Source organism: Temnothorax americanus, unplaced genomic scaffold, assembly GCF_048541705.1.
Source record: "Temnothorax americanus isolate GAGA-0224 unplaced genomic scaffold, ASM4854170v1 Scaffold32, whole genome shotgun sequence".
NCBI lineage: Eukaryota > Metazoa > Arthropoda > Insecta > Hymenoptera > Formicidae > Temnothorax > Temnothorax americanus.
The window spans coordinates 1,415,534-1,430,148 of record NW_027509464.1 but is presented as its reverse complement, the minus strand read 5'-3'; the positions used below and the strand labels follow the sequence as shown (position 1 = coordinate 1,430,148).

General features: G+C 42.3%; 1 protein-coding gene across 2 annotated transcripts; it reads right to left on the bottom strand.

Moving 5' to 3' along the window:
• Nucleotides 1–1,231: 1,231 nt before the first annotated feature.
• On the bottom strand, nucleotides 1,232–11,000 carry LOC143901095 (uncharacterized). 2 transcript variants are annotated; one of them, XM_077413055.1, is made up of 11 exons: nucleotides 10,777–11,000; nucleotides 7,955–8,457; nucleotides 7,232–7,655; nucleotides 6,727–6,933; nucleotides 5,185–5,255; nucleotides 3,836–5,108; nucleotides 3,580–3,701; nucleotides 3,209–3,493; nucleotides 2,546–3,083; nucleotides 1,810–2,063; nucleotides 1,232–1,725 (listed from the first exon to the last, which is right to left on the bottom strand). In XM_077413055.1, exons 2-11 carry the CDS (start codon nucleotides 8,375–8,377, stop codon nucleotides 1,564–1,566), a joined length of 3,759 nt encoding a protein of 1,252 aa, XP_077269181.1. In that variant the 5' UTR covers nucleotides 8,378–8,457; nucleotides 10,777–11,000; the 3' UTR covers nucleotides 1,232–1,563. The 2 variants fall into 2 exon arrangements, with proteins under 2 accessions (XP_077269181.1, XP_077269179.1); XM_077413053.1 differs by lacking the exon at nucleotides 10,777–11,000 and adding an exon at nucleotides 9,588–10,288.
• Between the last annotated feature and the right edge of the window lie 3,615 nt (nucleotides 11,001–14,615).

Sequence of the window (14,615 nt, the reverse complement as noted above, 5' to 3'; positions counted from 1 at the left end):
TTATCAATACTTCGAATAGATCAACGTAACTGATCTTACCATTTCTAAATATCGCCAAATACTAAACTGTAATGTTTGATAAAAAGTTCTGGTGCTACGTAAACAAACTTTAAGTATGTGAAAAGTGCCTTAGTCAATAAATGACTATAAATAACAACAATATTTCTGGACGATATAAGTTTGTCTTTAAAGTGGAACGAATTTATAACGAATTTTCTACATATTGATGAGTTAGAATATAACGCAGACAGCTGAGAATTAAAATCACGGAATTAAGCGATTGTTGTGCTTTTAAGACAGATAGTACAATAAATTTTAGATATTAATGAATACATTTTTTTTACTTTTTATAAAGAATTTTTATTAAATAACATCAATAATAATTCATATAATTAACATTCTATGTACACTTATTTATTGATCCATGACAATCTAGTATAAATTAACACAATCAAACAAACAAATAAATAAATAAATAAATAGCTAATGAGAATTAACAATAATAATTATCACGATTGATATTTTTTTCGAAAATATTCGCAGAGTAACAAAAATTGGCGAAATAAATATATATTATAAAGTTTCTCTCTTCTATATAGAATCATCATGGACGTTTATAATATAGGTATATCCTCTTTAGCTTCCTTTTTTGCAGCTTCCTACAGTTTTCTTTAGAACTTTACGTCATTTATTTTGTGTCAAATGCAAACAATGTAAGAAAGTGCAGCTAAAAAGAACAGACCTTGTTTATGGCCTTCTTTTACTGAATATTATTCTCCACATTTTCTCCGAATACGCTTGCAGAATCGCTCAGAGCAATATAGCGATTAAAATATGTTCATAAGTAACACTCGTAAAAATGTCGCTGAACTAACAATATTTTTTTTTAATATGGTATTAATAATTAATAAATTTTGCGAAAGCGTTTACTTATACTTAAGTATACATTATTGTTTTAGTGCACTGTTAACGTTTCAGTCTGTAACAACTATAATCGTATATAGCATAGAATCTTATCAATTGGTTGCTTAAGGACGTTTCGCGATCGGCAATCCGTATATCATATTTGGATCAAAACCGTTTCGCATTTCGTTGCGTTAATTTCGAATGTTCTCACTATTTCTGTATAATAATTAATTGTAATTTATATTTGAAAACTCCCATTATTTTTTAGCAATTCGAGATTTGTATCTGAAAAGCGATTTCTCGTGTTGCATGACTTTGAAATACAAAGTTAGTATTAAAGTTTCGTAAGCAGATCAATAGATTTTTCGGAGCTTCTGTATAATAACGAATGTAGCAGTTTGCGCGAAACAGCCTAATTTCCGCTTTGAAGTTATACAAAATTCGTAGTTCACGATATCATCATTTTCGATTTGAGTCGAAAGTAATATATGAGTATGAATTAAAAAAATTAATATATACAATTAAATTCCCGTTGAATGCCAGAGTATTAAAGGGAATTATTTATGGAATTCAAAATTTAGCGAATATGATTGTACGTATAAACTGTACGTTAAACTGACCTGAATTCTCAAACAATTTATGGACATTTCGATAAGATTATCTTTGAGTATGTTTCTTATGCGTAAGTTTTTGTAGTTTTGCTTTCAATCCATGCGGATTTAATTTTACTCTCACGACATTAGATTTGCTCTCGAACTTTTTGCGAGCTTCCTCCATTCGTTCCTTTCGTATTCGTTGCTGCTCTCTCTTCCAGATATCCTGCAAAAATGCGATCCATCGTAATTTGCTCGCGCAGTAATTTCATCGTGAATTATATTTTTATCGTCTCTATCGTATCTTTACCTTAAAGTCTCGACAGAAACCGAGCCATAGATTGAAAAAATCATAAGGTTCTGCAGTCTCTAGAGTGGATCCTTTGGGAATAAACTGATAGAATTTCATCACAGCTTTGAATTTGTTTTTAGCCTCCAGTAGATCTTCCTTTTCGCTCGCCAACTCGGTATTCGCCCTCTTCACAAATGAGTCTACTTTCTTTTTGAATATTTTGGACGTAGATGGATCCGTTTCCACGATTGTATTACACATTTGTGCACATGCTAAAACAAATTAATTTCACTTATCTTATTTATTTGCATAAATTATATGTAAAACTGGATCCAAATAAAGGAGATAAATGTGAAACACGAAAAAAACAATTACGTCGATGAATGCAACAGCATTCGCCACATTATTTGCACTCGCTTTCTTAATCTATAATAATCTGAATTAGTATAGAAATATTAACAAAATTGTATTCTATTGTCAAAAAAAATTTTTTTTATTAAAAGCGCAAAAAATAACGTGTGTACATTTTTTAACACTATAATTAAGATAAAATTTAATGAATATTTCAAATAAAAGAGGCTAATGTTTACGGATGTAATATTATCTCGATTCTTTCATATCTACCAAATCTTTTAAGCAAGGAAATATTTAAAAATAAAGAAATAAATATAACAATTTTTGATTGGCGCTTAATACTGTGTGTGTGTGTGATAATATTATAATATTATATATATATATATATAATATCACTCACCCTGTAATTCTTTATCCAGTCTGTCCAGTTCCTTGGAGATGTCGTCGAACTTGATCGTGGATGCGGCTTCTACGTCAGCCGGTTCAGGCACAGGTAAAGGCAACGGCTCTTCGAAGTTATGATCTTTTTCTTGGGACAATTTGACATTAACGACGTAGTGCAACAAGGTGACACCAGGTACGTTGGACTTCACGTCTTTCAATTTGCCGAGAATCTCCAGACCGAAACCGTCGGCCTGGCCGCGCAACATATTTCCGCCGTTCATGTAATTGCCCAAGGTGAGTATGATGGCCATTACTTTCTTCAAAGGTTCAGAATTGAGCAGAAAGTCGCAGGTAGTTCGCACGTTGTTCAACTTATATGAGACCGACGATATCGCGTCTTGAAATTCCGATTGCAGCATTAAACAGGCTATTCTGTCGGAAAAGTGTTTTATTCCGGATAATCGTTTGAGGAATAATTCCGGTTGATCGAGAGGAATGTCCGGAAAAGTTGCTTCGTGAGCTGCAATTTCTTCTATTTCTTTTTGCGTCGGTTTCTAGAAATCAAAAGATATCAGAGTGATTAAAAATTTGCGGAAATTGATATATTTAGAAATTAAAAAACTGGATTTTATACAAATTTAAGTATTTTTAATTATATAGTTTTTTACGATTTACTCACAATTTCGTAGATCTGTTGCAACGCTTCTAAACTGATAACGCTCGTATCTAAATTATAGGCCGCGTTCTCGATCTCGCTAAAATCAATGTGCAGGCTCTTCTCGAGAATTCCCACCATTTTTGAACGCTTCGAGTCTAATATCTTCGCCGGTTGGATCTTAGAACTTTTGGGCGCCCCTTCATTTTTCTTGGTCGGATTCCTCTCTCTCACCTGCCGCGAAAATAAATCAGCGAACTCTTTCATGTTTAAATTTTCCTCCTCCGCGAGTTCCAACCACAGAGGCACCTAAATAAGACAGAGAAAATCACTTTTCACGTCCACATTTTGTGTCAATAGCAAATTTTATCACAGAGTCTTTGTTTTCCGCTTACCTGGGGTGACAAGTCTGAAGTATCTACTGAAGTTTGACTGGCCGCAGTAACAGGCACTAAAATTCTCGTCCAATAAAGTGGCTTCATAGGCACGTCAGGATTTAAAGCTTGCTTTCTCATAACTACAAAAGCGAGGCACTTGTGTTACGCGGTGCAAATATCAGAATCCCAAAGTCGGAAAGAGCGTACAGCGTACTCTCGATTTACGAAAAGAATTATCGAGAGTACTCTGTACTTTTGAAATCGTGATACCTACTGGCTTTACTGGGCGGGTTCCATCCGCCGACCGGTGGAGCGGGTAGAGGACATGGTCCCATTGTCCCCGGGGGTGGCGGTGGGGCCATAGGCGGTGGCGGAGGACCTGCACCTGAACTTCCGATGGGAGGCGGAGGTGGTGGAGGTATGCTACCCTGCATACTTGGCGGCGGTGGCGGCGGTGGTGGACCAGTCATAGGACCCTGCGCCATCCCAGGTAGCGGGGGCGGCGGAGGGGGTATCGAGCTAGTAGCATCAGCCACGAGCGACGTAGGCAGAGGAGGCGGCGGTGGTGGTATCCCGCACGCGTTTGACATCGGCGTGGACGGTGGTGGTGGCGGAGGAGGTATGGTAATTTTCATAGACGAAGACATCTCACACGTCGCACTTTGAAGAGGCATAGGTAGTGGTGGCGGTGGGGGAGGAGGAGGAAGAGGTACGCCACTCTCAATGCTCACTTTGAACGAAACGGGGGGCGGAGGTGGGGGAGGAGGTGGGGGAGGAGGTATCATGTTTTGTAGGGGAGATGGCGGAGGTATCGCACTTATGATCGCTTGCACAGGTGGAGGTGGAGGAATGGGTATCGTATTCGTAGTAGTCGGCGTAGATGGTGGTGGAGACGGAGCGGGCGGCGGAGATAATAATGTACTTTGCATTGGCATGGGGGGAGGTGGCAGCGGTGGTGTCGGTATCCTAGAAACGTCCGTCAATTTTGTCGACGACGACGACGGAAATGTCCTTTCGCCGTCGCGCACCGATTCGGTGACAAGCGTGTACGGAGACGGCGGCGGCGGTGGTGGTGGGATAAAAGACGATACCGAGGAAGCTGTAGATCTGCTTTTCGAGAATGCCTCCGGCGGTAATGGAGGTGGTAACGGTGTCGGATACGGCGCCAAATCTTCGCTAGGCGCGTTTGTTTGACTGCTATGCGATAAGCACGACCGATCGACCTTGTCGGTCAACGTGGAGGAAAGCACGAGAGTCATCTTGACTTGATCGAGATCCAAGTTGCTCGTTTCACTGACGTTTCCATCAACCGGTGATAAGCTTCTCGGTGATGTCTGAGTGGACTGAGTAGACTGAGTGGACTGGTCTCTGATGCTTATCTGCCGGTCTGCAGATATCTCGCGCAGCCGTTTGATCTCATCTTTCAGCTTCTTCACTTCTTCTTCATACGAATAAGTATCCTTGAGCATGGAGTGCTCATGGCAGATTTGGCTCGATTCAGTTCGAGTTGAATAAAGCTCATCTGCGCAGGTGCCTGTCCGATCTATCTGATTAAAACAAGACATTCCAAAAGTAAGTAATCGTGTACACTGATTGCTGTCAAAATAGAGATCAGGATCTTACCAGGGACGTAAAGTTGTTCTTCGGGGTTTTATCTGATAGCGCGGGTGTCAGAGAGATTGGCAGTTTTTTTTCTGAAAATTCCATTAATATGCGAGATATAAAATTAGTCCTTTATTATTACGATCACGCTGAAGCTCGACGAATATTTCTTTTCGAGTGAATTATTTTTGCTCTCTTGACTGTCACTTGATAAATTCTTCAAGAGCATTAAATAAATTTCTGCACAAGCAACTGTTTTCTCTTAACTGTAAGCTTTATATAGGCCGAGTTATGAGTTATTAACGACACTTGTATCTTTATGAACTTGCTATCCGTTCTAATTAATGATGCATGTTGTAAAGGCAACGAGCGACTCTTTATCAACTTTAGCTCTTATCTCGTTTTATATTCGGGATGAACGATTCTTTTATAAATACCTTATCTTCTAATCACTTTATCACTAATGCAATTTCTAAGAGAACATTATAGAAAAATCATGTCAATAAACAAGGTGTAACGTGTGAACTTTGGACATTTCTGCAAACGCTCCAACGTCTCGTAACGACAACGCGATTACGTTGCGAAAAGATAATCAGCAAAGAAGACTTGGGAAATCGTCATCTATACTTGTCATTGATTACGATTAAAATGATTACGCTGTTTCAGTTCGATATCTTTTCGTATTCAGCCGCGAAGCTGGCACACGTAATGAACGTACACGCGTCATACACGTGCGAACGCTCTCTCGTCTCTTTCCTGCAATCGCTCTTCGAGTTCACGTCCATTCGAATTAAAATATTAGACACTTCTTCATCTCGCGACTTTACTTCGGTCACGGATATCTTGCCGCGCCGCTCCGCAAGAAACTGCCGCCGCATCTCGCTCGCAGACAGGCACGGGAGAACACGAGAATCCGAACCGAACCCTGCGAACCGCCCCATCGATAAGACTTATCGGCAAACAAACGTGTTTGATTCGCGCGTATCACCTCCGCTATAACCTCGGCCACGAATGATACGGGTTATTTGGTGGCCGTTTAAAAACACGTAATCGACGCCGCCGACGATGAAAGAACTTGATTATCCTTATCGTTGCGCGTTCCGCTTAATTGCCGATCACGATTGTCACGATTATCGATATCCACGTTATTCGGACTTACGACACTCGGCAATTTTTGCGCGAACAATCTCACGCGCGCATTACGTCACTGCGTGCGAAAAGGTATATCGCCGTGTTTACCCTTAACGTTATCGCGCGCCTTCTCTTCCGTCACGAGATAAGATTCGCGTTAGACTCGCAATCGTCAGTGCGCGATGGATACTAGGTCGTACGCTGACCTATATACGTTATAAAGCGTTCTATCTTGAAAGTGCTTCGTCATTTTTATGTTCCGGATTCACGAGAGCCGAAGTCGTGGATAGCCTACGTCTTACGAGTCCTCTGCTATCAAAAAGTCCCCGTTGCCATTTCTTTCGAGAGAAGATTCGTTAAATCGTAAAATTGCGATACAATTGAGTCTCTTTTAAACAAATCCTATCTTGATCGAGAGCATGTTTATCTTACCTTCGGATTGCTTGCGATGATCCGTCTTCTGGCAGGTGATGTTCCTAGAACTTCTTTTCTTCTTGGCGCTATTTCGATCGAGGGTCAAGCTGGCTACTCTTCTCAGAACTCTGCCTTCGATCGTCGGAGATTCATAAACACTGTGTCGCCGCTGCAGAGTGCTCGGACTCGGTTCCGATATCGCATTCTTCTCGCTTGACGTTATGCCTAAAAATGAAATGTTTTTATATGAGACGTCGATGAAACTGGAAACTATACTAGTTATGTTGACTTAGGTCCAATATACATATCACGCTCATTTTGCACAATATCACTTATGCAAGATGCGATTTACAGATGATATCGTAAATCTATGTTTTAACATGACCTTGTCTACGTTACACAGACTATTACACGTATAGCCTATGTACATCGTCGACTTACTTAATTTTTAATAGCGTGTTAATTGCCGCGTAAAACTGCGTAAGAAGATGCTCAATTACGAAATTAACAAAATTATCCTCACATATTCGGGGACTCATCACCGAGAGATGGATCTTCTTGTGCTTCGAGATAGTAAACGGAGCCTTCTCCTCCTTGCTGTCGGGCGTCCCCGGGATCGGCTTACGTTTCACCGCTTCTGCCCGCGTGGTTGCCGTGACCGGACTCAAGGTGAGCTCTCCGGGATCGGTGAAGACACTGTCGCTCGAGGATTCCTGGCTGGGCGGCGTCGGCATTTCCGTAACGATCAGACCCTTGTTCGCCAAACGCCACGAATCGGTCACCAACAGTGGCGGCAGCTGGATCGTCTGCGGTGTCGTCGGGGTCTGGGCCGGTGTCGTCGTCGTTGTCGTGGTACTCGAGCGGAAAGACTTCGTCGTGGTCACGCATGGTTTCACTGTTATTGCGGTATCCTTGCGACATTCAGGCTCTACACTTTCCTGCGTGTCCTAATTACAAAATAATAATTTTGCACTACGATTGTTACTCAAGTCGGAGGCAGGTAGAGCATAAAATTATTTTCCCTATTTCCTGTTCGGTTGCCGACATTCCATCTTCCGCTTTACATTTCTCACGAATAACTACAGACAAATTATATATCTTTATTTTACTTTGATATATATTTCGGTGTATTAAACATCAACAAACTATAACACGGAACGTTTCGCAGAATCTCGTCTTTGAAAAGTCCCTCATCCGATCGATAATTTGTTAATCGATCTTGAGAGAAAAAGGCGGTTCCAAATACCTTGGGTAACACCACCATCGGCGGCGGCGGCGGTGCCTGTCTCTTGCCATGTCCCGGTGTGTGCACCTTCTCGAAGCTGATCTTGACCGGCTCGCGAGGCTCGTCACGCCTCTCCGGAACTCTGGGCGGTTGGTCCCGTTTGTCCTTCCTCTGGTCCTCGATTGCCTCGGGCTCGACGTCCGCGGACGTGGACGTGGACGTGGACGTCGGTACCGGGGGGGCCTCCCTCTTCTTTTGCTTCTTCTTGCCGTCGCTCTGCAGATTACCCATCGTGCTGGGCAGTTGCGGTGTCAGGCTATCTAAGTTGCCCCAGGAGTAGAACAGTCGGATGTTGTTGACCCAGACATGGAAGAAGTCCGACAGCTTTGATCGCGGCGACCGCGCCTGGGCCGCGACTGCGCCTTGATCATGGCGGGCCTGCATCCGTGGTCGATAATCGGGAGCTGCGGCACCCGCGATCACGCCGTCGTCGTTCAGACGACGTTCTCGCCGCGCGTCGGCTGCTGCGAAAGCAAACGCGAAAAATTGTCACCACCTCGCCAAGTTATCTGCTTGATGATTGGAATCCAATAACGCATCAAGATCACTCATATATCAACTTGATCAAGTTAACTTAACAATAGTTATAGTTAACTAAATTTTTTAACTATATTGCAATTAATAGAATTGTTCCCCGAAATTATTTTATATCGATATTAGGATCGACTGAATGATTAATTAATTAATTAAAGGAAAACGAAGAATTAATTTAGATTAACTGATTCATTTTACACCCTGCGATTTATCTGAATTGCGCGAGATCTTAGAATCGGAGACAGAAACGTAAACGATAAATAGCGACCTACATAAATCGCTTGTGATTTGCAAAAAATGCATAAGTAATAAATAGCAATTTATTATTTTATATCGCATTAATGTTAAATGTGACCTTTGATACTATAATGACGTAGATGTCAAGATCAGATTAGCATTAAATGTTAAATGAGCGACGAGAACACGAGTCTTGCATATTTAAAACAGTGCTTATACATGAAACGAGAATAAAGAAGAAAATGTGAATTGACGTTGTCTCGGTCAAATTAATTCTGAATTACCTCTGGATAACTAGATATTTCTCGTATGTCGTTGCGTAATCGGATATTGACAGTGCCAATATTAATAACCTTACGTCACATGCGGTAACCAAGCGATACGGCGTGTGCTATCGTCTGAACGCTAACGTCGCTAACTGAACATGCCCGTATAACAGGACATCGATCTGTTATTACTAGGGCATGTTATACACGTCGGTGTCATTGACAACTATTATTATCTTGAACTTTCAAGGGATTGATCGCGCAATTTCCCCATAGGAGGGAAAAAATAAAAGCGGAAACTTTCGCGTGGACTTTTGCGTCGCGATTATCGTTGCGACAAATTTCCTTTTCGACGAGACGAAATAACACGAAATTTCCGCGTGGCATTCGAAATATTCAGAGATAAACGATCACAAAATCTGTCGACAATTACATTTCTTAATGAAATCAAATGTATTTAACAATTAATATTAATATTATAACTATAAGTTGTATACGGGTCTCTGCGTCGAGCGAAACAAAACTACCTCAATCAATATTTTAACATCGATACGTACGAATGTGATGCATGGATAAAATCCGGTCTATAGGATACGTCTGAAATCCGGACATTTGCCAACGATATATCTTCTCCAGTGAAGAGACAAGACTTCACAGATCTTCACAAAATTTTTCGCACATCTATATATTCATGGAAGAATCGTCGCAAAACTGTAGATGTACGGTTTAACGCTCAGATTATAATTAGCACAATGTATTTTCTTCGGTACAGCATTCATTTTAATTTAGTCAACAAGTTAGTGCTTTTTCTTCTTGCCTCATCTGGTTTGGTTGCTAATGTTAATTTCTTCTTGAAGTTACGCCTTTTACTCTTTGTCGTGTCGCGTATTAATATCACCGGTGACCGTACGGAATATTAGTGAATAAAATTTTCTTTTCTCCTCACAGAAGACACACGTAATGTTTTTGGAGCACCGAAAACTATAGGAGATTAAGAGACTTTGGTGTAACGATTCGATGCGCCACGTGGTAACGTCGGTCACACGACTGGAACGCGGTACTATCGGCGCTATTTCGTGCCTCTTATTATGCCTCGGGAAATCAATTTTGGGGGGATATCTCAAGGACAAGAAATAATACAAGCATTCTTCGGTATAGTAAGCTGACGACAGTTCTGGTCAAAAGTTGTTGCGTGCAGCGCCTTTAGTACATTTCGATTAGACAATTAGTCAATTATTATACGAATTAAAAGATTTCTGCAAACTTTTTAAATACTTTATCTTTATTCTCGCGCATTTATCTTCACAATTAACCATATTTCAAGATATTTACTATAAATTAATATAAAACTTACGATCGTCAAAGTAAAAACGCGAAAATAACATAGACAAGATGTTGAGATAGTTAAAAAATACGAGTATTCTGTTAAGGGGATATTTAACGACTGAATCTTGTCCATCGACATTATTTATAATACCCGGTGTAGTACGCGAGTCGACTGGGAGAACGCGGGAAACCTCGATGATATGTTGCTATGCTAGCATTAGCCTCGTAACATTATTATTACGATCATAACAAATTAGGATCACCGTCAGGATTTCGAAGATTACGAGCATGCTCGGTAGAGCGCCTCGCGCGTCAGAGCAGTTATTTCGTAACGCTAGAAGCATGCCGTGTAATTCGGCGCGACGGAGAGGAGCGTTGCGTGTTGCGCCCGCCGCGCCGGTACCGCGCGTATCCTCTTACCTGATCCTCTCGCGTTTCGACAGCACCATCAGCATGTTACGCGTTGCACCGTGCGGTTCCCGCGTGCCACTGGAAACTCGCATCTCGCCCTTTATCGATTGTTCACGGCGTCGTACCGCCCCGCGCATTTTTCACCGGCCGCCTCGCGTCGCGACTGTAAAATATCGCCTCGGTTTCCGAGGGAAACGGGGAATATCGTACAGAGGGTGAAAAGCCTTACACAGTTGTTTTATCGAGCACGAAGGGGGAGAAAGCCACGGACGGCGCAAGCTCGCGCCATCGCGCCCACGGAGGTCGATGTCTCGATGCCGAGGTCGACGAAGGCAACACGGCCACCTCTCGATAGTTCGCATCCCCTGTGATATAAATCGCACGCGGGAATCCGCGGCACGAAATTTTCCATAAATCCCGACCGTCCGGTGCCGAACTTTCGCTCGAAATATGTCGAGACACAAACGTTCGAGATACTGCAAACGCTAATTATAAATGTAACATAAGTAATACAAATAATCTAAAAAATATAGCAGCATGCTGCCATCCAGCTATTTTTACAAAGTCATGTGCGTTTTTAAAAATCGCATACAATTTCTTGAAATCGCGTGCTATTTCTTTCATTTTATTTAAAACCCCCGTGCGATTTATTATAATGACTATAGCGACCCATTTTAGACGATAGACTTTTTAGTAACTTGCCAAAAAAATAGGTGACAAAAAGTGACTTAAGTGACTAAATGGCAGCGCTGATATAGATTGAAACTAATTTTTCAAGGAACCTTTTTCTCTCGCTGCAAACGAGCAGCGAAACGATCGCAGCTCCTGACTCGCGAGAAGAGAAGAAATATGAGAAATGGGAAGAGAATCGAAAACGCGGGAGATCGTCGCTTCATCGTTTATTTTATATTGCAACATAAAATTTGTACAAATAATAATTCATTATAATATCATAACTATGATGGGTATTAATTAATATACGGATCTCTCGTGGATGCAACGCGTGCACACGCAGATGCGCGCGACGCGTATACGCGTACGCGATGTACGCGTGCTATTATTAATTAACATATTGCGAGCATCCGCGCGCAGGCACGTGGGCACGCGGTGCGGTACCGGACTCATCACGAAGGCTCGGCGATCCTCGCGAAATCGATCCCACCGACGATAGCCGACAGGACCTCCTCGTGAGGATCTGCTGTCGTCCTAACCGGCATCCGGCATTTGTAGGCATTCCTTTTTTCCGCTCCTTCGTTCGCGTTTCCCGGATACGCGCGTCTAACGCGTCTATCCAGGCCGAGCGCATGTGGACGACTTATTTGAACGAGATAAATCGACCGTCTTTCTCTCGTTTCACATCGGGAGGGCTGGCGCTATTTAATTAGTTTAGAGAAACGTACGTCCTATCGTATTTACAGCTATACTTCGGCGAGCGACGTTATTCGAGGGGGGAAAAAACTCTACAACTTAGCTCCGCTCGTCTTACAATCATCTTCTTACAACGTAACATTTTCTTTTTTTTCTTTTTCGTTTTCTTCTTTTACCGTAACACACATACCCGCATACGCATTTTCACATGCACGCACTTCCTCTCCATCGCTCTCTCGCTCTCTCTCTTTCTCTCTCTTCGCTATGTATTATGTACAAAATCTCAGGGTAATTCTTGTTCTCCTTGTTCTCGCGTAAGGTAGCGAAAAATCGATCGAACACGGTCTTGTTGGCGTTCCAGAAAATTTATTAACCCTACATACGCGTGTTTTTTACATGTACCCATCTATATACGATTTTTCGTTGTGCAAAAATATGTCGACTACTTTTTCTCCGTTCCTTTTCCCGCTCGCCTGTCCCATCCCGCCGCGCGTCTGCCATTCCGCAGCTTGCCTCACTCTCGTTCTCTCTCTCTCTCTCTCCTCATATATCGCGGCTAGAATTTATCGTGGCATCCGAACCGAGGGGGTATAGCCGTGGATGCGTCCGTGTCCCTCGAGTAATCGTGCTGAGAAACGAATAGATTCCGTTTATCTTGAATATACCGGCGTCTCGAGACGCGCGGCATGCGCGTAACGTCTAACGTTAACGCTTAACTTTCGTTCTATGAAAGACATGGAAGTAGGAGATTTCCGGCGTGTTTTTTCATACATCGGTCATCGGTGAATTGCGAAAGAGCGCATTGATAAAAAATGTGATATAGCGCGGAGAGAAGTGAAAGGAAATATATAAATCAAATAATAAAAACGCTAATGCGACTGAATCAGATAAATCGGGATATGGAAAGAGATATTAGGAAAAGATAGAATGTATATAATTAGTAAAATGCAGTTGCAAAAAAAAAACTGAACGAGGGAGGGAAAGGGGAAAAAGAGAAGATAAAATATTTTTTCACATGTAAAACGGAATATTTCAATATTGGATAGCGTATTAGCGTCAGTAAAGCGAATTCTCTAGTAGAAGATATATTCAGAGGGAAAAATCGGGAACGAAATAGTAAGAGGAAAAATAAAAATCCCACCGCCGAGCGGGCAGTAATGGCTTGACCGACCCTCACGCTTGATAAATACCGTCGTATTTCATTAGCGAAGTAATCAGCGAAGAAGATTACGTCCAACAAGACTCGTTACGATCGCGTTGTACGTGCAGCACGACATCGTTTTCGGTGGAATACACTTAAAGTACTTATGTGTCCTTTCTCTCCTAATTGCGCCTACGTCGTGGTACACGAGACTAAAATGGCCAGCGTAGGGCCGACACACAGGGTTGTACGATCCGCAATAGCGGACGCGCAATCGCAACGGTCGAGACCGCGATTGTCCGACCGTGAATGTCTCCGAGATTGCATTTACGAGCAAATGAGATCACAAAACGATATGCGAATAAACGCGCGCAGGCCAAGTCGCCGCGTTTACCGTCCCTCGCTGGACCACAGAAGATACGACAGAATGGGGGAAGTATCGAAAACGCGCCGGTCGGCGAAATTCGGCGAAGAGGAGCAGCCTGTGATTTGATGGCGTTTCGTTTTGGTGGAAACGCGCGACCGAGACGAACGTTCATAATCTATTATGCTACAGAGCGTTTGCGAAAATCTACGACAGAAAGTAGAACGTAATACAACGTCGCGATCGATCATCTTAATACGGTCGTCAGTAAAATGCGTTGCACTCCATTCTGTTATATTTTCACGTCTGCTGCGCGAGCGAAGGGAAACGAAACTTTGCCGGCGCGTTCGATTGACGATACAAAAATAAAAAAGAGGGACTTACGTGCGTATAAATGAAAGGAAGAAGGTGGAGGGAAAGGGGAGGAGATAAACATTCAACAAAAGGCGCCGCGCACGTAATCTCTACACGTCGCGTACAACTATAAAACGGAGTGACGCGTAGAATCCGTACGAACGTAATAAAAAAAAATGTGTGTGTATACATTTAGTGTCTATCGTTAGTCCGAAGTATCGCGGGCTGAAACAGCGAAATTCGTTGTCGTCGAGATTTCGTTCGCTCCTTCGTCGCGTCCAACTCGTGACTCGCGAAGCGGCGCGAATACAATTGTAGAACGCTCGCGGGGGTCTTTTACGCTTGCATTAAGTACCTTAGAGAACTCGCTCGATTATTTACAGTTGATGAGAGAACGCTCAATGCGCCGTCGCCCTCGCCGGACAACGCAACAGTCCAAAAGACAGATCTGAGGGATGTCCGAGAGACATTTCCCAGACGCTCAACTCGAACTGTTCCCAAACAAAGCAAAAAAAGTCGAAATGATGTCAATTTGACCAAAAAATGACGTAAATTTGATCAATATGACGTCAAAATTGATATCATCTTGAGTTTCTGTTCTCTTTGGATTCGAGTTGGCCG